At 43.7% G+C, this 25,796-nt stretch overlaps 1 protein-coding gene and 1 long non-coding RNA gene across 5 annotated transcripts in view; one reads left to right on the top strand and one right to left on the bottom strand.

Moving 5' to 3' along the window:
• Papss2 (3'-phosphoadenosine 5'-phosphosulfate synthase 2) overlaps positions 1–772 on the bottom strand; it is a 76,489-nt gene extending 75,717 nt beyond the window's left edge. The window contains exon 1 of one of the 4 annotated variants that reach the window (XM_076562296.1): positions 597–772. In XM_076562296.1, the coding sequence (XP_076418411.1) occupies positions 597–623 (27 nt within the window). In that variant the 5' untranslated portion in view covers positions 624–772. The remainder of the gene's footprint in view (positions 1–596) is intronic. The other 3 variants (XM_076562291.1, XM_015989535.3, XM_015989534.3) reach the window with 3 other exon arrangements.
• LOC143270952 (uncharacterized) lies at positions 56–25,528 on the top strand. The gene is made up of 3 exons (XR_013048142.1): positions 56–396; positions 23,294–23,346; positions 25,354–25,528. It is a non-coding gene; the product is annotated as an uncharacterized LOC143270952 (long non-coding RNA).
• Positions 25,529–25,796: the final 268 nt, after the last annotated feature.

The following is a 25,796-nucleotide window of genomic DNA, read 5'->3' as shown; positions in this document are numbered from 1 at the left end:
AGTTATCAAACGGAGCTCCCCCCCCCCCCCCACCGCGTGCCAATAGGGAGGGAATCACGCTGGAGGGTTAGAGCCTGCCGGTATGAAATCCTCCAATTAGCCCAGATAATTGCAGCTCTGTGAAACTCTATCATTAAAGTCCACTCCAAGAAGGGTCCCAAGGTTAGAAGAACCCCGGTGGCTGTCGCTGACGTGTGGCCAGCGATCAGACCCGGCCGATGCTCAGCCCACCACCCACTGCGCTCGCGGAGGTCCTGCGGGAGACAGGGCGGGTGGACGGAGACTGCAGGAAGAGGGACTTTCCTGTCGGGTCCTGTTTTCTGGTTGGGACCCACTTCGTAAGCTCGGGAGGACTCTGGCCGACAGGACCCCCAGGGATTGGAGCTCTCCCAAGAGGTACCGGGCAGCGAGGGGCTCCCCGAGCGTGGCCCGGGGAAGGGGAACGCGGACTTAGCCCCATGTCCCTGCGTGTCACCGGGCACCCGTGTCTTCCCTCCCGGCACCGAGTCCCGCGCCAGAGCCTCCCGGAGAGGGCGGGACCCACTGCGGGTCGGCCGGGCGGGAGGGGACGGCCAGGCAGGCGGCTGGCAGCCTACCGTCTTCTGCTGCTTGACCCCCGACATGCTGCGGCTGTGGCGGAGCCCGGGTCCAGGGCGCAGAGACGCGGATGGCGGCGGTGGCTGCCGGGCTCCCGGGAAGGAGGTATAAAAAGGCTCCTCAGACACGTCGCACTTCCCTTGACCGGCCCCCTTCTCCTACTCCTCCTCCCGCCGCTCTCCTCTCCGCCCCGTCGGCTCCGCCAGCAGCGCCCAGCCCCGGGGACCCGGCAGCCGCCAGGGCGGGTTCCTCGTTGGCGTCCTGCCAGCTCAGGTCTAGGACAAGCTCTAGACCCCGGGAGGGAGCATCCTTCACAGCTCACCCCATCTCGCATCCCACAAGAATCTCCGAGACCCTAGAGTGTACTGAGTTAAGGGCAAGCACATTTGAGGCCACCAGGCCAGCTGATGTGGACCTCAGAGCACCTAGAGCCTATGCTGTATTTAAACCTATGGATGCTTACTCTGCACTCCCGTGAACCCTGCCTTATTCCTCATAAGCTACCATCGTGGCCTGGCTTTTCTCTCCGTTTGGCAAATGGGGTCATTGAGACACTTCGGGTTTCCTCCAGATTATATTATAAGAGAGGGGATTCAAACCTGGCCTGTTAGTGCAAAGTGTGACCCTCCAGCATCATTACAGCAAAAAGAATAGAAAACCCGAAGTTTGCGAATTTAACTGCACTTTGCGCCTGGCATCGTGGTCAGGGCACAGACAGATCAGAGGACTTACTGTTACATGTTACTAAAAAGTCAAGTCTGCAGTGCCAGACCCGGAGGCTGGGCAATGGGAGACCTGACACGTTGCTGTTCATTCCAAACATTTCCCTACAAGTAGCGCTTCTGTGGGTGGGATGGGCCGGGAGGAGGAAGCCATACCAGTTGAGGAGGATTGTGGCTTTTAGGTTTGGTGAGACGCCACTCTCTGGAAGGATCCAGGTGTCAGGGACGAGTAATTCGGGATCAGGCGCTGAGTTTCCTGGACCCTGACTCCTTGCCCGAGGACACAAAAAGGCCTGTAGAACAGCTCCCCCAGAGGAATCAAGAAGGCCCACGGGGTCCCTGCTTCTCCAAGCCCACCTTCTGTGAAAGGGCTGGAGAAGTTTTCTCCAGAGGCGAGGGATGGAATTTTTCTTTCACATCTAATTTACTTCTAAAAGATGTTCCGTTTTCTTTACGTCTGATGAGTTATTTACTGATGTCCCTTCTGCACGGGAAAATGGCAAAGAACAACAGCCCCAAGGGTCATACTTTAAAAGGCAGCCTGTGTGTCCGTAGTCTGGAGGGCCGGTCTACTCATTTTTTATTCATTTTGAGGAAATTGCAAGCACCCTTCATGGCAAAGTGACAGACACTTGGGCTTGAGACCCTGTTCTATACACAAGGTAGCAGATATTAATTTATTATATATGAGGTTTAAACAGCAACATCCTGCCGGTATTCCATTGGGGGAAAATCCTTTTATACCAGATTCAACTGTATCTTGCTTGGATCTTGTTAGTCTTGCCCTAAGAGAAGGTAAATAAAGTGCAGACTGAGAAATCATGCAATTTGTGTGACAGTTGTGTGTGTGTGTGTGTGTGTGTGTGTGTGTGTGTGTGTTTCCTATTTCATAAAGAAATTTCTGAGTTCTTCAGACAAAGATGGAAGTTAAGGTAAATCCTAAAGGCTACTTCCTGGAAAAGAAATCTTCGTTGTCCTAGATGTACGAGATCATTTACCTAGTTTTTCTATCTCTAGCAGTGTACATCTGACGCTCAGAAAAAGAAAATAACTGGACTTTGATCCCTAGTTAGGAGCAGGGTTGGGACTCAAATCCAGGACTCCTCAAATGATCTGACACCTAAGTCACTAAGATGGCTAGGGCAACCATTTTGACACCCCATGATAACCTAAGTTTTCCCCTGAAGAGTCAATCAATTTTCAAGTACTGCTTTTGAACATACATTTTGTTAATCTTCAGAAGATGTAGTATTGGAGGTCTCAGCTCCCTTGGATTCAAGAGGTGGTTATGACCCTTTAAGGTCATAGATTATTGGTTAGTAAGTTAGTGGCAACTTACTTTAAAAAAGAAAGAAAGAAAGAAAGGAAGGAAGGAAGGAAGGAAGGAAGGAAGGAAGGAAGGAAGGAAGGAAGGACGAAACTTACTTTCCAAAGTCTGTCTTTAAGGCAAGGCCTTGAATTCCTTTTCATCTCGCTCCTTTTTTTCTCCTATAAGACAGAAGTTCTGTTGAGAAAAGAAGGGTAGCCAGAGCTTAAGTTACGGTCAATGTTCTGGAGAGACTCTGTGGGCAGTGAAGGTTTGCATCGGATTATCTGGCAGATGAGCACATTTTCACAGCTCCCGTGCGAACATCCTTTCCAAGACTGTGTTCTGTTCTGTGTTCTCGATACCACCCACAACATTCACCCACTGGAGGGGCCCAGTTTGCCCATTTTCTTTTCTTTCTAGAAACTGGTGAGGCTTGAGTAACCTAAAAAGATGGCGCTGGCTAGCTGATCCTTTTATTGTTTAGAAACGTTGTAATCAGTCAATTCCTCCAAACCACCAGGGGATACACAAAGAATTCCAGTAGGTGAGTATTTATGCCACAGGCTCCTCAACATATTTTAGGGGTACTCAACGTGTTTTAGTTGAGGATCTAACAAGGAGGCACCACCCATGCATGGTCATGACAAAGGAATTCAATCGGGCTGCCCCCTAGTGGCTGTAATGCATTAGTGTTTGGGGAAAAACTGAATTGTTGAAACTCCTCATACAAATATAGGTAGCATTCCATTCATAAAGTAGTCCTGTCCTGTGGCTTCTGAACAGGCTTCCCGGAAGCAGGCAACAGCCAGGCAAGATGCTTATAATCCACTGAAAGAAATGGATCCTCTCTGGTCACTTCAGCTAACATATGTTTGGAACAGGTTGAAAGTGATAGAGCATGCCTTATCTGTTGTTCTTTGACTTAAAGCACAGACTTGTCAAAACTACTTTGGAAGGCTGTGGGCTTCTGTCATGGTGTGGGGTCTGCTGATGGCTGTTTACATCCTACCCCCATTAAATATTTACAATAATTTCCAAGTTGGAGTTTTGTAAACTGGAGCTTCTAATTAAGAGCATTTGTTCCTGAAAACATGGATCTGTAGGTGACTCCAGCTCCAGGGAATCTCGTGTTCTCCTCTCACCTCATTGAGCAGCCCCCACCACATATGCATAAGTGAAATGATACTAATAATGCTAATAAAAATCCTTTTAAAAAATAACAGCATTTGAAAATCCATCTGAGAGGCAACAACAGTCTTTTTCCCTTCAAGAGATAGCAACATTTCTTCACTTATATTTGTCTGTTGGCTGGTCCTGTGGGAACACACAGGAAGGACAGTACAGACAAATTGCCAAGGTTTCCTTGGGGAAACTCCAAGGAAAAATGACCCGGGACTTGAAGAACTGGTAGGGCTGTGTGAGCCCTCCCTTCTCCAAAGTGGGTGGTATGAAAATTTTAGAAATTAAAGGCAGAGAGATGCATGAAATCATATGGTACGTTCAGCAGATTACAAAGCTCGGCACTGCTGACTTTAGAAGATGAAACAGAAGAAGAGAGGAGGTTGGAATAGAGAACACGCTGTTCCGATCAGGCAGCGACATGAATGTGTGTGTTTTCCCATCGTGCCCAGCACGTGTGTTAGCTGGGTGGCAGGTCTTCAGGGGGTCTGTGGGACACTTCTGAGGTGCAACGGTGAGAATTTTCTGTCCTAAGGTATCCAAAGTCTGGTGAGGGAAGTGTGTGTGTGTGTGTGTGTGTGTGTGTGTGTGTGTGTGTGTGTGTGCGTGCCCAAGGAAATATCTTTTTTCTTCTTCTCACGATATGTGGATATGTGCATGTGGTGTGTATGCATGTTTCATGTGTGCACACGTGCATGCGGAGGCTCAAGGTTAATATAGAGAATCTTTCTCAATTGCTCTTCCACCTTATTCTTTAAATTAGAGTTTCTCAACCAGACGTAGAATTCACCAATTCAGCCTTGATAGCCAGCTTGCTCTGGAAATCCATTCCTGCACACCAAAATTGGAATTACAGGTAGACCACCATCCCCACCCATTATTTCCCTGGGTCTCAGGGGAGTCTGAACTCCGGGCCATTTACACTTTAACTGCTAGCCATTTCTCCAGCACCTAGGAAAATGTCTTAAGAACTGGTCTAGTTGGGTCTGGTGCCACAGGCTTGTCCTTCCAGCTACTTGAGAGACTGAAGAGGGAGGATGGAAAGTTTAAGACCTATTTGGGCCACAGAGATGGGAATAAATGGATATTTGGAGGAACATAGGAAGTACAAGAACAAAAACCTAGAAACCAGGGCAATGGCTGCAGACTTTGAAAACATTCGTATTTGATCTGAGTTTCCAAGGGTACAAGGAGGCTGTAATAGGGGTGACATGCCACCTACTGACTGGCAGCTGAGGCTGCCTTGGGCTGTTCGATATGTTCATTTCCTGTACTCATGTTCCTGGGTCTCCTTTCTGAAGAAACCCAGCCTGTCACTACAGGTATTCAGCACAGTCTACAGAGAAAAACTAGACATAGTACACCAATAACAGACCCGGCCACTCAACAGCTGCCTCAAGAGAAAGTAGTATATATAACCCAGGCAAAAGGAATGTTCTTCTCCCATTTCTCAGGTAGAATCCAGTCCAAAGGTATTGTGTAGTCTTTGTATTAATCTACAGAGATGGCTGAGTGGGTAAAGGCAATTGATGCAAAGCAAGCCACAGTTTGATCCCCAGAGCCCATATGGTGGAGGCTAGAATCAACTACTCCAAGTTGTCCTTGGGTCTTTACATATATATAGTGTTAAGTGCACATGAGCGGGCGCGCGCGCACACACACACACACAATGTAAAAACAAAACAAAACAAGTACACTTTTTAGTATGATCACATGCTACATATAATACAAACAGGTCATTATAGAAATTTCAAGTTTCAAGAAAGTTCAATGAAAACGACAGCTGCATTTGTCTAGTGTCAGGTAAACCAATGACTTCAGCTCATTCAATGACTGAATTTCTCAGCTTTAAACAGATTCTTTGAAAAGATGTTTAGCAAAGTGGCATGACACTTAGTTCATGATACTTAGAAATCTAAATGATGGGAAAAGTATCCAACTCAATTTAAGTTATTAAGTCATTCAACTATTGGTTTATTTAAATAATGTGTTAAATGTAAATTTTTAGTAATCATAGTTTAAAGAAAGGAAGAAAAAAGGGGGAGAGGAGTACCATTTAGACTAAAATTGAGCAGATAGGTCAAAACATGGCTTTTGAAGAAATTAAAGTGTGAAAAAAGAAATTTGTCTTGCATGATGGAAGGATAGAATGTCAGTCAGGCTGGCCTCAATCACACTGTGAGCCAAAGCTGGCCTTGAACTCCCAATCTTCCTGCCTATATCTCACAAGTGCTAAGTCTGTGGGCTTTCACCAACATGACAAGCACTATCTCACTTTGACACACAAATAATATTAATAATGATCCACATCTCATAGGCATTCAGGCTCCTGAAAGCTTCATAAAAGTTATATAAATCCTACACATTTTCTTTAAAAAAAAAAATAGTTCTACATATGCACTAGTATTATCTAAATGCTTTTAGGTGCTATGGAAGAAGAACTCATAGTCACTTAAAACGTTATCAAATTCTTGGTTTTCATGAAACATTTCTATCACTGAATATTAAAAATACAACTATAGTCATAGAGATATACTTGTTCTCTCAAAGATTGGATACTATTGCCTGAAATCCTAGCACTTGAAAGGCAGGAGAATCTTGAGTTTGAGAACAGTCTGGGTATACAAGACCATTTCATAACAAAAAAAATGCCAAATAGAAACATAAATAGTGGTCAAAACTGTTATCAATGTCACTAATCATAAATTTGCATAAACCTTAAAATCCAACTAGTTACAGAATCCTGTGTTGTCCTCATCAAAACACACATTTCTTTATGCGCTTTTAGTTTAGAGACAGACAAATTTGCCCTGGATTGGGGAAGTTCTTTGAAGACTCATGGGCTCTCAAATTTTGTGCATAATTTTGTGTATATTATGATTATCTAGGGCAGTGGTTCTCAACCTGTGGATCATGACCACTTTAGAGGTTCTAGATCAAATATCCTGCATATCAGATATTTACATTATGATTCACAATGGTAGCAAAATACAGGTATGAAGTAGCAACAAAGTAATTGTATTGTTGGTGGTGACCACAACATGAGGAACTGCATTAAAGGGCCACAGCAGTAGGAAGGTTGAGAACCACTCACTAATCTAAGGAACGGTGCACCTAATTAAATAAAAAAAGGATGGAGTATCAGCACTTTACAATTTTTCTTTTAGAGAATTATTGGTTCTTGGGAGTTAGTCTGGGTCCCCACAAGGAGGACTTGGTAAACTGCGGGTCCCTGCTCCTCCCCAACCACTGACTGCCTGGGGGTCTCATCTAGCAGGTGGAGAGGAGGAGAATGGATCTACATTTCCAGCAATTTCCCAAGTTACACAAGTGAGACTGACCAAGGACCACACTCGGAAGACCTCTGCCCTCCCTGTAGCTCCTCCACACCCTGTTTTTATAGTACATCCAGAAGTACGGGAGAAAGAGATCACTATGTGCGTGGGAGGGAACACTGAATAAATACTATTCTAGTAATTTATGTCTCCAGTTTTCTTTTTTTTTTTTTTTTTTTTTTTTTTAAGACAGGGTTTCTTTGTGTAGCTTTGGCTGTCCTGGAACTAGCTGTGTAGACCAGGCCTCGAACTCATAAAGATCCTCCCGCATCTGCCTTCCAGTGCTGGGACTGAAGGCGTGAACGCAGAATGGCCATTAGGAAAGGAGAGGACCAACGAGGGGGATGTAGATGGGGGAGTATGAGCAAGGTGGACACTGATGAGGTTAATTCCCAGGAATACAGTGTGCTGGTCATTGTGATGGCCTGAGAAGCGTAAAACAAACAAGCAAAGAACCCAAACAACCCTGCTGCCTAGACTTTGCCTTCCCCCAGATGTGCAGCTCCCTGGGTGGATACGGCACACCCTGGAATGGTTCTGCAGTACAGCCGGCTGGGAACCACAAAGGTAGCCACGGCTCTCCAACCGTAGTGCTAGTGCGTGCAGAAATCCCCTAGAGTGCTTACAAATGCACGCATTCCTGACTCTCACCCTGGCGTTCCTCTGCAAGGTCATTTAGCTCTAATTATCATGGAGGACTTTTTCATTAGGCTGGGTTCTCTTTCTCCAAATGCTTTGTTTAGTCTGCACCCTCAGAGTTTTTAGATTTATAACACCATCACAAGTTGACGCTGCTCTCTCTGTTTACTATTCTGAGACCAGAATGTTCTTGCTTGAATGGTGGTGAGTATAGGGAAAAGGGAACAGTAAGTACAAAAATCCATTAATGTTGTTAAAATATTGTCATTATGTGCTTTTAGAATTTTTTAAATTAAGTTTTAGTCAGTATACAAAATAATAGATTTCATTAAGATGTTTCACATTATACACCAAAAAATAAATGCAACCAAGGAAGTGAAAGACCCCTATAATGAGAAGTTAAAACGGTGAAGGAAAAACCTGAAGCCACCAGACAATGGGAAGGGCTCCCATGCTCATGGATAGGGAGAACTAAGATTGTGAAAATGGCCATACTGCCTATGTATACCTAGTTCATATTCCCCATGTTCCCTCTTCCCTCAAATGGTTCCTCTTCTGCTTTCACTATATATATGTGTGTGTGTGTGTGTGTGTGTGTGTGTGTCTGTGTGTCTGTGTATACACATACATATATATGTGTATATATGTATATACATAATTTTGTGTATATGTGTGTGTATATATACATATATATACACACATATGTGTATATATACGTATATATATAATTTTAAATTAAAGTTAAAAAACATAATATTTTAAAATATAGATTAGCATATGAGAGAAAAAATGTGATTCTAGTTTATCTAGTTCTGACTTATCTTGTTTAAAATTATGATCACCAATTTCATTCATTTTTCTTCAAGTGACATAAATTCTTTCTTATATCTGAATAAAATTCCATTGTCTAGACACACCAATTTTCTTTATCCATTCAACTGTTAATGGGCATCTAGTCTGGTTCTGTATCTTGGCTATTATGAATAATGTAGCAATAAGCAAATATCTCTACAGCAGGCTTGCTTATAGTTCGTCAGGTAAGGATGTAGGCATGGTATATCTGGATAATACAGTAGGCCCACTTTTTGTTTTTGGAGGACCCTTCTCACCAATTTCACAGTGGTTGACCAGTTTATTTCTCCATTAGCAGTCAGTGAGGGCCCCTCCTCACACTCTCACCAGTTTTTGTTGTCATTGGCTTACGTGATGATGCCCCTTCTGACTGGGGTGGGATGGAGTTTGCATTTTCCCAATGGCTAAAGATGTTGAACACCACCCCGACCCCAACCCCACGAAGTCTTTACTGGACACTTGTATTTCTTCTTGTGAGAACTGTCTCCTCAATTCACTGGCCCATTTGTTAATGAGTGCTTTTTATATTTAACTTTTTGAGTTCTTTATAGAGTCTAGATATTAATTCTCAGTAGATGTTACATTGGCAATGATTTCTTACCATTTTCTAGGTGGCCTCTTTTTTGCTGTTCAGAAGTCTTTTAATTCCATGCGATTGCACTTGTCAATTCTTGGAGTTATTTCCTGAGGCTAGAAAGTCGTTTTCAGAAAGTCTTTGCCTATGCCTGAATCTTCAAGTGTTCTTCCTGTTTCCCTGTGACAACTTCAGGGCTTGGGTCTTAAGACCACTGACCCCTTTTGAGTAGGCTTCTGTGAGACAGGGATTTTGAAGTATGTGGTGATATATTGTGTCCTCCCATATATTGTGTACCCTAATAAAGCTTATCTGAGGATCAGAGGAAAAAGCCAGCCACTGTAGTAAACACAGAGGTCAGGCAATGGTAGCACATGCCTTTAATCCTAGTATTCGGGAGGCAGAGATCCATCCAGCTCTCTGTGAGTTCAAGGCCACACTGGGAACAGAGCCAGGCATGGTGGCATATACCTTTAATCCCAGCACTAGCCATAGAGGTCTGGAGGTCTGTACTGACAGAAAGAGGAAGTGATGTAGCTGGGAGAAGAGAGGAAATGAGATGGCAGAACAGAAAGGCATATAGGCGTGGGTGTACAGGAAGTGGGTCTCTCTGGAAGCTGAGGAGTTGGTGAGGTGAGGTTGGTGGTGGCTTGTCTTAATCCTCTGTTCTCTCAGTTTTAACCCCAATATCTGGCTGTGGTTTATTTATTTATTTATTTATTTATTTATTTATTTATTTATTTATTTATTTATTTTTATTAACAAGACCATTTAGCAATTCATCTTACAGAAGTGAGTGTGGAAGAGACTGTCTTTTCTCCAATTGTATGTTTTAATGTTTCTGTTAAAAAACTGATGGCTGCAATTGTATAGGTTGATATTTTTCCCCAGCTCTATTTCAATGACCCATGTGTCGTCTTTATGCTGGTGGCATTACTATAGCTCTGTGGCATCATTTGAGAGTGGTGTATATTATACTTCCAGCATTCTCTGCTTTTGCTGCTTGGCATCTTCTGAGATCCCATATGAATTTTGAGATCTCTTTTTCTAGTTCTATGAAGAATACTATTGAAAGTTTAATGAAGATTGCATTAAATTAATATGTCATTTTTGGTAACGTAGCCATTTTCACAATATCAAATTGTAAAGCACATCTGATTGAAAATATTAGTAATTGTAATGGTATAGTAAATTGAACATGCATCTAAGAAGAGCAGGTTTCCTCTGCCACATGTCTCTATTCAGGTTTCTTATACTCATATTGCAGCAATTCCTGTGGCATTACAAACATTCCACATTGCTATTATCATTCTTGCTTTTGAAGAATGCTACAGATTTTGAGGAGAACTCTATATGTTTAATCTACTAAACTTCACCAGTTAGTAAAAGAATAAGGCTTTTCCTCCCGTTGCAAACATGACTGTCATGACACCCTGAGAAACAATGAGGTGAAAATGGAATTAGAGGCCAGTGGGGTGGTTTGCTTCCATGAGTGGTGGCCCAGAAATGGCTCTTCTCTGAGAGATGGCACCAAGGTAGGCCAGATCCTCTAAAAGGTTACATACAGGACATACCAAAAGAATCCTAGGCTTGGAAGCAGACGACCCACCTTTATAACGTTTTCTTCCCTTCTCTGTTCCCTGACAGTGGGCAGGGACCACAGCCCCAGGAGGACCTAGGGCCAGGTCAAAGTCAGCTTAAGGTCTAGAATATAGATGGCTTGACTCCTCCTTAAAATGTGCAGACCCTCTATGATAGAGACGTTTTCAGGACGTCAAGCAAGTAGCTTTAGGCTGGTTTTGTGTGAACTGTCAGCCCCCTTTCCCTTGCTGCTACAGGCAGTGAAGACATTGCCTTTTGCACAGGTCACACATTTTTACTTGTGAAGGTCTCCCCCACCCGTCTTGTGCACCGTGGGAATAAGGGCGCCCCAACACTAATGATGCAAAACTGGCACCAAAATAAATCTGCACAAGTAAGCCTTACTAAAGAGACCTTCAACCAGCTTCCCCCTCAATTTAATACAACATAGAAGTTCTCCCACCTAATGGCTACTGGGAAAGTCTCTTATCTTCTAGGAAGACCTTCTCCCTACATTCATGTGAGATAAACCTTTGAACTTATTATTCTGTCTCTAGCTAGTTTGACTCTAAGACCCACCCTCTAAACCTAAGAGAGTAGACACAAATGTTTTGTTTTGTTGTGTTTTCCTTCCCTAATACTAGAAAGTTCCCCCAACATCTGCACCATCAAGTCCTCAGGACTTCACCATGCTCAAAAGTTCCCCCCAATTATCATTGCCTCAAGCTCTCTGCCATATCCAGTCAATCGTGGAGTCAATGGGGTAAACAGACATATGTGTAGTCATTTACTAATTCTGTCAGATACTTACATTATTGTAAATGCAACATAGCCAGTTGATACGTTTTCCCTAATTTCTGGCAATTTCTTGAATCCATAGCCAGCTGAGAGGTGTAATTCAAACATGATTTAACAAATGGGAATGTGCCCTGATCTACTCCTGCTCCCCCCAATAATTTATTATCAGCAGGTCAATGGAACTATTTCCCACTCTATATAAATTATACTCACTAAAGTGAACCTTCGTCCACCTTCCGCTCGGCTAGAGCTTCACACGTTCATCAATGTCATGGACAACTTCTTTCCTGAGTGTTAGCTTTGTGGACTGGAGGTATATATAGTTCAGTTGTAAAGGGCTGGATCAGCATATGCAAATCCTGGCTTCTGCATGCCCCTCCTCTGCCCCCCCAACAACAATAACAGTCAACAATTGCTTTTGAATAGTGGAAGAATTTCTTCAGTTTTCTGTGCTATGTTTTTGTTTTTTGAATTTTTTTTTTGTTTGATTTTGTTTTTTTCAAGACAGGGTTTCTCTGTGTAGTCCTGGCCATCCTGGAACTCGCTCTGTAGACAAGGCTGGACTTGAACTCTGAGATTTGCCTGCCTCTGCCTCCTGAGTGCTGGGCTTAAAGGCATGTACCACCACTGCCCAGCTTCTGTGCTATTTTTAATATAACATTCACAAACATGACCCATCTTTAAATTAATATTCACTATTCTATAACATCTTTTTTCTTTTTATAAAAGGTTTATTATTTTGATGATTTTTAGTTATTTGAGACAGGTTCTCTCTATGGCCTTGAACTCATAGAGATCTACCTGCCTCTGCCTCCTGAGTGCTGAGGTCAAAGGCGTGCGCCACTACATCCAGCTACTTTTGTTATTTTTAAGTTATGTTATACATGTGTCCATAATTGCTAGTGCCCGAGGAGGCCGGTGTTATTAGATCTCCCTAGAACTGGAGTTACAGGTGGTTGTGAGTCACCCAATGTGGGGTGCTGGAAATGGAGCTGGGGTCCTCTGTAAGAACAATACATGTTCTTAACTGCTGAGCCATCTATCCAGCCCTTCTCTGATTTTTCTCCTGTCTTAGATTTTACTTTGCATGTGTCTGGGGGATACACACACACACACACACACACACACACACACACACACACACACACACATACACACACACACACACGTGGAGGTCAGAGGACCATTGGCAGAAGTTGATCCTCTCCTACCATGCAAGTTCCTGGGATTGAATTTAGATTGTTGGTTTTGGCCTTTGTCTACTGAGACATCTCACTGGCCAACAAAACATTTCCTGAAACAGCAAAAACTCTAGCAATGAGTTGAGTTTCTGACTTAATGTATCAAGCACAGAACAGTTCAAGAATGATACATTATAGGCCATAGTCAGCTGTCTTTAATTTTTGAGAGGAGGCAATTGCTGCCAGGAACTTTTAACCCTGAGAACTGCTTTCTGGGATTGGTGCCAGAGATGAGGAAGGACACAAAGCTGTGACTATGGGACAGCCCCTGAGGTAACTCATATTGTCCCCATTTCCTGCTGTCTCACCTTGGGAATGGGCTAGATTGCTGACTGGCTTTCGAAGGATGGTAATATGACATGATCAGGTCACAAAAGACAGGCTTCCTATTGCCCTGTTGTCCCTCTCCTGGCTGCCTCTCCACCTCACTCAGCACCTCGTCCTCTGGCTGCTGTGTTCTGAGCTGCCCTGGAATTAGATCCACTTGGGAAGGTGTGGGAGCCCGTTTTCGGGTTCCTCGTGGCTTTACCCAGCAGGTCCGCATAGAGGATGATTAGGACCATGGGCCTGAGTACAGGTGTCTGAGATGGTCTGCACTTGGCTGTGCTGGGGGAGGAGGTCTTTTGCTCCACCCCTTGGCGTCTCTATAAATACCCTGGGGCAGAGACAGTCAGGGCCTGTTGGAAAAGGTTCCAGGCCCTCTCGAGGCTATCCTTTATTTTCTATCTATCTCCACAATATTCTCAGCAATATAAATCCTTTTAACTAATATTTCCTGCTGCTCACACTCAAGAAAACTCTGGGGAGGTGTGGGGTTGGTGGGTAAACGCCCACAGGAAGGAAACAGATGCCTGTACTTAGAACCAGTGATGCCCAAGGCTGGTCAATAGCCACACACGTGAGTTTGGAAATAATCTTCCTTTAGTCGGTCCCTGGGATGAAGAGTCACATGCCACCAGGTCATTAAATGCAATATCTGTCCCCTGAGTGAGACACCTATAGCTTTGAGGCATGGGGGCCCAGCTAAGTCATGACCTATATAAACAGAGATTATAAATGCTGTTTTAGACCACTCTTTCTAATATACATAGGTATCTGATACATATTGGAAATGAGTAGGATGCTAATTGGTCCCCTTGGCAGACAATCCTAAGAGCTCTAAGTGGTCAACTTCCCTGAGTTTGTACTGCCCAGGTACAAAGGGCCCAGCAGGGACTCTGGGAGGCCTCTGCCCTCACCTTCGCTCCAGCTGCCACAGCTGAATGGCCCTTCTGCTTCCCTTGGGACATTCTGGTAATGACGAGCAACCCACCAAATCTTCATCGGATCAAGTACAACCTCCACTCGTTAAAGGCTCAACCAATAACTTGCTTCTGCTTCTCGAGCAAGCTGTTATCTCCACTCTGCTACACCTGCACTGCTCACAGTTTTGTTTGCATGGTCCCTGAGGACACCCAGGTATTCAAGGCTTAGAATGAGAACGTAGACCTTTTCTTTTGCTTTTTCTTCTGGGAGAGTCACCATTCACATTTTGCTGGGCTAGGAACCAAAGTTATTTCTGTTTTTTTTTTTTTAAATAAACTTTTATTAATTCATTGAGAATTTCATACAAGGTATCTTGATAATATTCATCCTATCTTCTCCATCCCCTCCCAGATCCACTCCCACCTCCCTCCCCACCTTCATATCCTGTGTTGAAAAAAAAAAAATACTAACTTGTGCTGCTCAAATACTCTGGGGTTTGAGGTCTACCATGGAGCTTGGTTGACTTAACCAGGTCACAACTTTAAAGAAAACTGACTCTCTCTTAGCAGCTAACAATTGCCAATAGTTCCTCAGTTAGAGGCGGGGCTTCATAATCATTTTTCTCTGGCTTGAGCTCTCACGAGTCTTGTGCATGCTATTCTAACCACTGTGAGTTCATATGAGCAACTGCTGCATTGTGTCTTGAAAATACCATTTCCTTGTGGTCATATACTGCCCGTGGCTCTTATCATCCCCTTTTCTGTGAAAATCCCTGAGCCTTGCACAGAGGAATGTGATGTGGACATCCCATTTGGGGATGAGCACTCTCCAGACTCTTGTACTCTCCACATTGACCAGTTATCATCTACTACAAGAAGAAGCAGTGGTGGCACACGCCTTTAATCCCAGCACTTGGGAGGCAGAGGCAGTTGGATCTCTGTTTGTAGCCAGCCTGGGCTACAAAGGGAGGTCCAGGAAAGTACAAAGCTACACAAAGAAACCCTGTCTCGAAAAAGCAAAAAAAAAAAAAAAAAAAGAAGAAGCTTCTCTAATGAAGGTTGAGAGATACCCTAACCTATAGGTATGGCTAAAATATGTCATTAGGAGTCACTTTAATACTATATCCATTTAGCAGAACAATAATAATAGGCTCTTCTCTTGTACTGTCTAGCCAAAGGTTCTTGGCCCCAAGAACAGTGCTAGGTATAGCTTCCATCATGTAGAGCAGGTCTTAAGTCCAATCAGAAAATGTTTGGTCATGCCCATGACATTTGTGCCACAAACTTCTAATATAATCCACGGTCTTAACCCATGTTTAGTAAGAATAAACTTTATAGGCTGAAGGGGAGTGGGGGCATCTGTAGCAGTCATTCTTTTCTGAGGTGTTATTGCACCATAAAGTGTTGAAAGAGCCCCAGAGGGAACTTGCCAAGGCTCCAGTGCTCCTGTTTTTTTTTTACTGGTACAATTTCCCCAGGTGGTATATATTTGTGACAGGAAGTTGTTAGTGTTTGCTGGCTTAGGCCTAATGCAGAGTTGGCAATCCAGATAGTGGAGCTGATGGCCAGAGCACTGGGCGCTATTGAAAGTGCGTTGGTGGTTGAGAGAAAGTGGCCCCCAAAGAGAGTGGCACTGTTAGAGGTGTGGCTTTGTTGGAGTTTGTGTGGCCTTGTTGGAGGAAGTGTGTCACTGTGGAGGTGGGCTTTGAGGACTTCTTTGCTCAAGCTATGCTCAGTGTGACTCAGAGTTGCTTGGGCTGCCTGGGGATCAAAATGTAGAGTTCTCAGCTCCTTCTCCAGCACCATGTCTGCTTGCATGCCACCCGCCATGATGATAATAGATCAAACCTCTGAAGCTATAAGCCAGCTCCAATGAAAGGTTTTCCTTTACAGGAGTTCCTGTGGTCATGGTGTCTCTTCACAGCAGTAGAAATCTTAACTAAGGCAGTGCTTTATATTTATTAGGGAATTTAAAGCACTCTACAGGTGATGTTGCTTTCCCACTTCATGAAGGAGGAAATGAGGTAAGAAAAGGTTAAGGGACTAAGTAAAGGACACACCAAGATTCCAACTCGGAGTCAGGCTCCTCAGTCAACACTCATCACTGCTAGGCAAGCCTCCTGTCCTGCCTCTCTGCATGCACTATGTTGGAAATATTTGAAGTGGAATAAAATGATCATTAACTTGCATATATTTATAGAAAAGTAATTCTGCATAAAAGAAGGAAAAATTTAGGTGTCTGTAGAAAACACACCAATTTTTAAGTCTTTGATGATTTAAAGGAAATTGTTTTATGATTTTTATTTTGGTATACCTCTAACAACAGGAGTTTACTCTCAGACCTGAAATGTTTCCTGATAGACAGCCTGCTGGAGGAGCATAATGTCTGTGTTTAACCATTTCAGGGACTGCCAGACTGTTTCTCAAGGTGGTTGAACCAGAATCCCATCAGCCAGTGTAGGAGGGTTCTGATTTCTCCAGGTCTTATTCATCATTGTCTACCTTAAAACAAAGTGTACCTCCAATGAACATAAAGTGGTCTCTTGTGTTGTTTCCTTTAACCCTCCCGCCCCGATTATTGATGTTAAATGTCTTTGTGTGTGTGTGTGTGTGTGTGTGTGTGTGTGTGTGTGTGTGTGTGTGTGTTTTGGCCATTTGTATTGCTTCTTTGGAGAGCTTTCTGTCTATCACTTTATTTCTTTCCTGATTCAATTGCTCCTCTGGTGGGAAAAGCCATCGCAACTCAATCCGTCGCTGGTTTCACTTACATCATTGCAGTTCGTAATCTCCAGGAAATGGTAAAACGAGTTTGTGAAGCATGTGACCTTTGCACTATTAACAACTTAGTTTTCAGAGTTCATAACTTCAATAAAGACTTTGAGGACTCAAAGTTCATTGCAGATGGACTGGTCTTAGATCTAAGAGGATTTACGTATGTATCCAAGATACAATTGAACATTTGGGGCTTTATTCTAGGGCTGGAACTCAGGATCAGTCACAAAATATCAGATGAAGGATCTAGAATTAAAAAAAAATCAAAATAGTGGAACTCAAGGCCTTTCAAAACCTCCAAAGGTTAACCAACCAACATGGGTTGCCTTGATCTGTCCTGGTTTTCTCTGATTGTTCTGGAAAATACCAGAGTCCCGGTAAAAGAAGTCTGCCAGCCACCTAGCCCTATCTCATGCTCCCAGGTATGAGATGACAGAGCTGTGAATAAGTAAGCCATGAAGGGCATTGGCTGAATTCTCAGACTGTGCCAACCTCATGGCTTTGAACTCGACACTGGCTATTTATTTTCAGTTTATGAATCTTGGCATTCACTTTACCTCTGTGAACCTCAGGCAAGCTCAGGTGAGATACAGAAGGGTTCAGATCTAATGTGAATCATGGTAAAAGTGGGTTTCTAAGGGTGGAATTCATATATTGTCAATAGTAACCTTGAAAATTCTTCAAGTTCAAAAGCAAGCACATCCCAAGTATATAGTTTAATGCAGATAATGCCAAACACTGTTTCCTCAGATGCCCCAAAGCTTTGTTCATTATCCTCAATGCACCAGCTCCTTGCCTTTTTCTGTGAACACTCTCATACTTCTGGCAGAAACGAAGGGCTCATTTTGGGGAGTCAAACCTTTGCAATCACTTTTCCAATCTTTCTAAAGATTTCAACCCACAAGTGAGGCTGATCTCAAGTATGGCTGTATCTACTGCTCATCTCTGACTCATTGGGTGACTTGTAAGGCATTCCTTATAATACTTTAATTCTTTCTCTTTTTTCCCTAAGTACTCATGTCGAATTCTTACAGGTTAAGTATATGTTGTATGCTGGTTTTCTACTGTGGAGAAGCCACTTAGCAGAGCACTTAGCAAGCCCTCTTCTCTCATAAAAGACCTTCAACACATGCCCAAGATGTCAAAGTACCCCAAACTAAGCTGCTTTGTTGACTGAGGTGGTAACTTCCAAGACTTCTCTTCTGAGAGAAGAACTGGGTGCCCCAAGTCAAAGTCTAGTGCCCAGCTCTGCTGGCCCAGTTTATATGGAGGCCTCTCCTGCAGGCCCTGTTCTGGAAGCTTTTCCAGGTCTGTTCTACCTAGCCTATCATTCAATACACACAGTACAGTGGTCAAGCCAGAGGTCAGCTGGTGCCTGGGAGAAGAGTTCATTTAAACCAAGTTAGACCCAGAGCTTCAACATCTACTCTCAGCAGTAGCAATGGTGAGAGGCAAGAATATAATACTGTCCTCCGGGAGCAAGGAGAGTGTAAATGAGGGCATTTGGAACTTGACTGGGAATACAAAGTGGCACCTTGCCATTATTGTGGCTTATCCACTGGGAAGCTCCTCACAAAAGGGGAAGCAGAAAGGCCTTACCAGTGTGAGAGTAAGCGCCAGAAGAGTGAGTTGGCTCGGTGGGTAAAGGTGTTTGCCTCACAAGCCTGGGAGCTAAAGTTCTACCCCCAGAGCCCACATAAAGATTAAAGGAGCAAACTGAATCCAACAAACATATGCCCTGGTATGCTTGCACACCACACACACACACACACACACACACACACTCACACACACATACTAAAAAGACTGCATCAGTTAACTATTCATCAGTATATAAGTGGTTAAGGCAATTATGGTATATCTGGCATATCTCCACAATAGAATTTCTGTTTTAGTACAGGACAGACTCTGGGACCTATTGCCAAGTGGGGAAAAAAGCAAGATGCAAGAAAGATAGAAAAGGGAATGGAGGTTGTAGTAATAAGTACAATCCTTCTTTATATTTGTTTTGCAGAGCTCTTGAAAGATACACAAAATATAATCAGCAGCTGTTGTTTTCATAAAGGAAGACATACTCCTTTATACTGTTTAAATACTTTGTGTGCTTGTATCAAATTTGTAAAAAAAAAAACCACCAACAACAACATAATATTAAAATCCAACTATAAGGAAACCTAAAAAAGAAAAATCCACCTCTTGTATCTTTCCTTTATCTTACTAGCAGAGCAGCATGTAATAGAATTTCTACTGCTCTGGCCTTTTCTGGCAAAAGGGTTTTACAATCAAATAATCCAAGGTTGAGTTGGATCGCTTCCACATACTAAACACAGAAATGTACAGTCATCTTTCAAAGATCAAGTGTAACTAAGATGATGATAGCACATGGGCCAGAGCAGGGCTGTGCTTGTTTGTGTTAACCCAATACACATCCTCACAGGACTCAGAAAACGAATATGTATTTCCTTTTATATAGGAGGAGAACTGATTCCCTCTCACTGTGTTCAAATTTCTATGAATATATAGGGCATGGCGAGTCGTGTCTATCATACTAGCATTGGAAAGGCTGAGGCAGGAGGAGTGTGTGTTTGAGTCCAGCCTGAAGCCTGGACTGGAGGGTGAGATAGTGTCAGAGAGGAGAGGAGAGGAGAGGAGAGAGAGACAGAGACAGAGACAGAGAGAGACAGAGAGACTGAGACAGAGACAGAGAGGAGGTGAGGAGGGAGGAAACATGAGTTTTCTCATGTGAAATTTAAGTTTTTGTTTGATGAAAAGGTAGAAGTTTGCTTTGTTCCTTCATTAATTCCATACATTTTCATCAGAAAATGGCATGCATGGTGCAAAGTGCTAGGGCCGAATACGGGAGCACAGCTGCCATTTTTCTCCATAGAATCCATGTTCTGCAGTTGGAATTCTCTTTGGGCTGCCAGCTAGCTCCCAAAGACACGGAGACTTACTATTAGTTATAAATGCTCGGCCTTAGTTTAGGCTTGTTCCACTAGCTCTTTAAACTTAATTTAACCTGTTTCTGTTCATCTATATTTTGCCTCAGGGCTTTTGACCTTTCTTTAATTCTATAGTTCTTACTTTCCTGCTTCCTCTGTATCTGGCTGACTGGCCCCTGGCATCTCCCTGGTGTCTCTTTCTTTATTCCCTGAGCCTAAATTCCTCCTCCTACTTACTCTCCCTACCCAGAAGTCCCACCTATACCTCCTCCCTTGCTATTGGCTGTTCAACTTTTTATTAGGTCAATCAGGTGCCTTAGACAGGCAAGGTAAAACTGCAACACATCTTTACATAGTTAAACAAATGCAACACATCTTTGCATAGTTAAACAAATGCAGCACATCTTTACATAGTTAAACAAATATCCCACAGCAACGTCATCCTTTCCTAGTGGCATCACCTGATTTTCCTTTGGATAAGCACCTGTACCCTTGCTCTTGGTTCAGGTGGTTTTTTCATGGGAAGCCTCACAATTGAGACACTCCACCATAACCACTGGCAACCTTGGGAGGAGGGCAGATACCTGGTATCTTCTAAGTCCTGGTCCTAATACTATAAATAGGAGCCAAGAAAAGAAATCCTAGGACTTTTGTGAAACGCTTGACAAGGAATGATTACCCTCAGTGGAGGCTGACACCAGGAAGATGTGCCCTTGAGGCTCTAGTAACTAGAAAAAGCAGACAATTGAAATGAAAGTTATGTGGGGGGAGACAGATTTTGGGGAGGTGGCACGAAGTAAACTGTAAATCCTGCTCCTCCCCAAAGGAATCTACCTCTGAATCTTATAGTTTGAGAGTTCATATTAATTTCCATTTTTTTTTGCCCAATGAACTTAGCAATATTCTTTTTCAAAATTCATTTATTTGATGCTCATTTCTCACCTACATTTGTCACTCCAAACTAGACTGTTCCCAATAAATATAAAAGATGTAAGATGAATCATGCATGAGAAATGCCCCTTTCCCTTCAGGAGAGGCAGGCATGGGATTGAAAAATCACTTTTCTTGTGATAGATGACTGGACACATCCCACACCTGGTGCTTGGAGGTCACTGAAAGCTAAGGATAATGGGGTATGATGTCTTAGAGTTGTGAAGGAACCTGGAGTTAATCTGTGCCTACCACCTCATTCAAATCTAGACTCTGAAGTCAGACTCACTCCAAATCACTAGGAATAGTTCTGAACTGTACTTTACCTGTGTTGCATAAAGGTAGTTTTAGCAAAACAATAATAAAAGAAAGGCCAACGGATGAGATCAAAGTCACTCATAATGTCCATCATCTAAAGAACCCTAAGGCTCTCTTTCTATGAATTGTCTTTTAATTGTAGTGAAGTCATGCTGTTTACGATCTGTTCCTTAACTTAACTTGGTATCATAGCATTTCCCCACATTATCAAATACTCCTCTATGAAATTTTCATTGGCTGAATGACGTACGTTTCCCCCTTCTCAGATGGCTAGGCTATTTCCAATTGTTTAGCTTTCTATACAGTTCAGAGATGAAATTTTTTTTTTTTTTTTTTTTTTTTTTTTTTTTTTTTTTTTTTTTTTGGTTTTTCGAGACAGGGTTTCTCTGTGTAGCTTTGCGCCTTTCCTGAGACTCACTTGGTAGCCCAGGCTGGCCTCGAACTCACAGAGATCCGCCTGGCTCTGCCTCCCGAGTGCTGGGATTAAAGGCGTGCGCCACCACCGCCCGGCCAGAGATGAAATTTTTAATAGATAAATCCTTGTGGCCATCTTGTTTCTTGACACAAGTTCCCAGCCACTGAGTTGTTAAAGAGTATCAAACATTTTACGACTCAAACTCGCATTGCACTTTTTAGGCAGCACTCATAGACACTTCACAGTGCAACACTCAAGTTTCATTAGCAGGGGCAAAAACTTCAAGTCAGCTGCCTGCAAGAAGCAGCAGGTATCAGGATAGTAGAGGTTATCTCGTGATGCAGCCAGGAAGCATACATCCTGAGAGGAGGGTGTGATATGGTTTTGTTTTTTTTTTTCAGTGCTCTTGCCCCCAAGGAAAAGTCACAACACACGACAGAATCCACTAACAAGAGTTTCATCAAGACAAAGCAAAAGGGATAGACGTGATCAGGCCTGTGGAAGGACATGTGTGAGAAAGAGGCTGGAGGAACATGGGACCCGCCTTATAAAGGCCGGGACGCACCTGCACACACAGGCCCACGTGGCTGTTCCACGCATGCACATAGATCACGTGGTCACATCCGCGCTGGCTACTTGACCATGTAACCATAGGGCATGGGTCACGCAGGACATATGGCCCGGAAATGACTAGGTAGAGATGACTAAGTGTCCCGCCGGGCATGCATGAACATGGAGGCGTGGTTGGAATTCCTATCGGGGTATGGCTGCGAAGCTTGTGTTTATTAATGTTTGAGGTCTCATTAAGCCTAAGCAGTGTGTTAGAGAAGAAAAATTAAAAGCACAAAAGAGTTATCTGCCTTCAAACTCTCTTTAAATCCTTAAATCCATTTATTATATTGCCTTCCCCCAGAATCACGGCTGCCAAGCCCAGCCTGAACATTCCTGTCTTTAGTCAGACTCTCAAATGTCTTTCTGACTAAAACCATAGAAACCTTCAAATCTCATGATGTAAGCTATATTCTAATAAGCTGTATTCTGAAAGCCATCTTTCTGGTTGCTTGTCCCAATGAATCTGCTCCCACAGACAAAGTCTCTGTTTGCTGAGGGTGATCTACATGATCACATGAGTCTAAAACCACTTCTCTCCCATCTCTACCCATTGAATCCTGGCATCATCACACCTCAAATGCTACCATTTCTTCCAATCTGCCATGCCTGCCAAGCAGATCTTTCCTCACAAAGTTTTTTTTTTTTTTAAATCAGTCATCTCTGCCTCCTGCTCACAAGTCGCTAAATAAATGTCTGCCAACTAGCATTTTGCAGGCTTTAAATTGCGTGAAGTGGCGCAAAGGTAAATAATACTGTGAGATCATGCTTGATGGCGATCCCTTTCCTCCGCATGTAACTGTGTTGGCCATCCTTTTCTGCTCCCAACTTTCCTAAGCAATCTGTAGGAGGCTCATTCTTGGTGAATATTACCAGTTTGTCCTGAATTTTTGGGTTGAAATGCAACCTTTCAGCATTTATGTGGGGTAGAAAGTCTACTTTTTTTTCTTGGGGAGATTCTGGAAACTGATTTGAAAATTGGACATTATTGTTTATTAAAAAGAAAACACAAACTACATCAGTATTCATAGAGAAGGAAAGGGTTCACGAGCACTCACCCTTAACTGAGAAGCGATGGTCAGGTGGATTCTAGTGGAGGGAGAATCAGTTTTACTTAAGGATGTGGCCCTTGTTAGAGTGGCCATCTGGTGGATGGTCCCACGATCAGGATTATATGGGCAGCTAGGAGAAGCACAATTAGACTCAATGGATTGATTGTTTGTTTGTTTTTTAAAGGAGGAAGAGGAGGAGAAGAAGAAGATGGAGACACGAAGCTGGGAGATAAGGAGGTGGGCATAAATCTAGGAGGAATTAGGATTAAGTGTCAGAGTGGCTATGATAAAAATACATGGAATGAAATTCACAAAGGATTGATAAATACATTTTTTTTTTAAGAAAAAGAAGAAAAGAAGTGTAGTAGCACATGCTTTTAATTTCAGCACTCATGAGGCCGGGCCAGGTGGATCTCTGTGAGTCTGAGGCCTGCCAGGGTTACACAGTGGGACCCTGTCGCAAAGAAAGAAAACAGTTTGCTAAGCATGAGCCTGAACCTGAGCCAGCATCATCCATGGTTTCTGCTTCAAGTTCATGCTGGAGCTCCTGTCCTGGCTTCCCTCTGGGGTGGGCTGCAACCTCTAAGATGAAATAAACCCTTCCTCCCCAGCGTATAGTAAAATAATACACTACACGATGTACTAAATAAACACGTTTCTGTTCCTTCAGCCCCCACCCCACCCCCGGCGTCCTCGCCCCCCAAAGCACACATAAACACCCGTGTGTCAAATGCAGTCCTTCCCTTAACAGTGCTCCATGAAATGAGTCTCTGGTATACAAGGGACACAGAAGTTTTGAAAAGGTTTCAGAACAGCTTGTCCCGGCACCGGGACCCACACAACAGAGCCTTGTCCCTCTGCTGAATTGCTCTTTGCTATGACTGAGTCAGCTTAAGAATACTGTCCATGGTTATTTGGACATGCTGTGGGTTGGCATGTGTAAGGCTGATACCAGGTAACTGCCAACAAAATATTTTCCAGTACATTTTCTAGACTGTCTCAGAATGCACGATATGCCTAGATGCCAACATAGTCAGAAATGATCTTGGAAAAGCATTGCCCTTTCCCGCTCTTCCACAAAGAGCAAGTCGTCCGTGAGACACCCGAGAGCTTCTTTCGCAGGCCACGTGTGTTCTAGCGCCACCTGTTTAGGTCTGAGATGGACTGAGGAGAGAGAGGCACAAGGGTCATTTGTCACCCCTGCTCTGGGATGCGGATGGTGCAGAGGGCAAGTGGGTCTGTGTATAGACCGCGGGAGTCCTTGTGCAATGTGCAATAACAAAACCACAGAACAGAAACAGAGAAAAGCCGGGGGAGGTCTCTGGGGCCACCAAATAATAGACTTCACAGACGTCACAAAGCGTGTGGCATGTGAGTGTGGAAAGGATCAACAAAGCTTTGCTAATGGACAGGGCAAAGGACAAAACAGGCAGATGGAGAGCTGTGTACAGAGGCACAGCTGTGTGAAGAACCCTGCTCCCTCTGTAGAGAATTTCCAGTGCCTGGGGAACTACTACAGAGACATACAGGGGAAGGTGAGGGAGAGACCCCAGAGGGGCTAATGAGAAAGGTGTGACTGTGCTGGACCACTTCCTCCTCACCACCCGAGACAAAAAGTTCCCAAACTGGGAGTACCTAACACTTTAGGGTTGTATTGTGCAAATGTCTCTTGGGAAAGTTCCTCTTGATGTTTGGAAATCCTGAATTGACCCTCCAGACCAGATGCCTGCTGTGCCCCTGCCCTTGGGACTGCTGGCCTCTGTGGTCAACGTCCCGGGTTCCCTTTCAATTGACTTCAGGTGGTAGACATTAGCTGGAAACCAGAAAAATCAGAGAGGGACCAGGGAAGATCCTTGGTAGCTCTTTAATAGAGCAAGGAGAGAGGGATGGTGAAGAGGAGAGGGGAGAGAAGAGGGGGAAGGAAGGGAATGAGAGGGAGAGGAGAGGTGAGGAGAAAGAAGAGAGGGGTTGGGGGAAGTGAGGAGAGGAGAGAGAATATGGGAGGAAATGGGGGGGCAGAGGAAGGAAGAAGAGGGGAGATTTTTTTTTGTTGTTGTTAAGCAATTACCTCTTCAAAATGTGGATCCTGGAAGTCTGTTCCAGGCTACTAAAGATCCAGAAAATAGATGGCCATGGTGCCTCCTTGCAGGAACTTTCTCCTCCCACACTTCTGGTTGGTTATCCAAGCACTTACACCAGTGTCATGTGCTTTATTCAAATGTACTGATGTAAGTGTCATCACAGGGCTGGAAAGATGGCTCAGCTGTTAAGAGCACCTGCTCCTCTTGCAGAGGACTCAAGATCAGTTCCCAACACCCAAATGGTACTTCACAGCCATCTGAAACTCCAGTCCCGGGAACCTTCTGACCTCTGAGGGCACCAGGTATGTATGTGGTACACAGATATTCACGCAGGCAAAACACTCACGCATCAAATAAATAAATCTAAAAATTGAATAAATATCAATTACACTCATAAATGCCTTAATTGGCAGCATTAAGTCCAAATACAGTGTTTGGGGGAAACTCTGGCTCCCATGCTTAGCCAAATTGACACACAGTGCTAACCAGGGCATGCTTATCACATCTGACCCCCTTCCTTCCTGCCAGGCTGCAGGTTGGTACTGGCCACACACTGAGTGGGGCCTGGCCTGCTCCAGGGTTCTACTTTCAGCCCTCTGTTGTTGT

This window comes from Peromyscus maniculatus, chromosome 1 (genome assembly GCF_049852395.1).
Source record: "Peromyscus maniculatus bairdii isolate BWxNUB_F1_BW_parent chromosome 1, HU_Pman_BW_mat_3.1, whole genome shotgun sequence".
NCBI classification, from domain to species: domain Eukaryota; kingdom Metazoa; phylum Chordata; class Mammalia; order Rodentia; family Cricetidae; genus Peromyscus; species Peromyscus maniculatus.
Note: the sequence above shows the minus strand (reverse complement) of the source record. Positions and strands in the feature narration are given on the sequence as shown.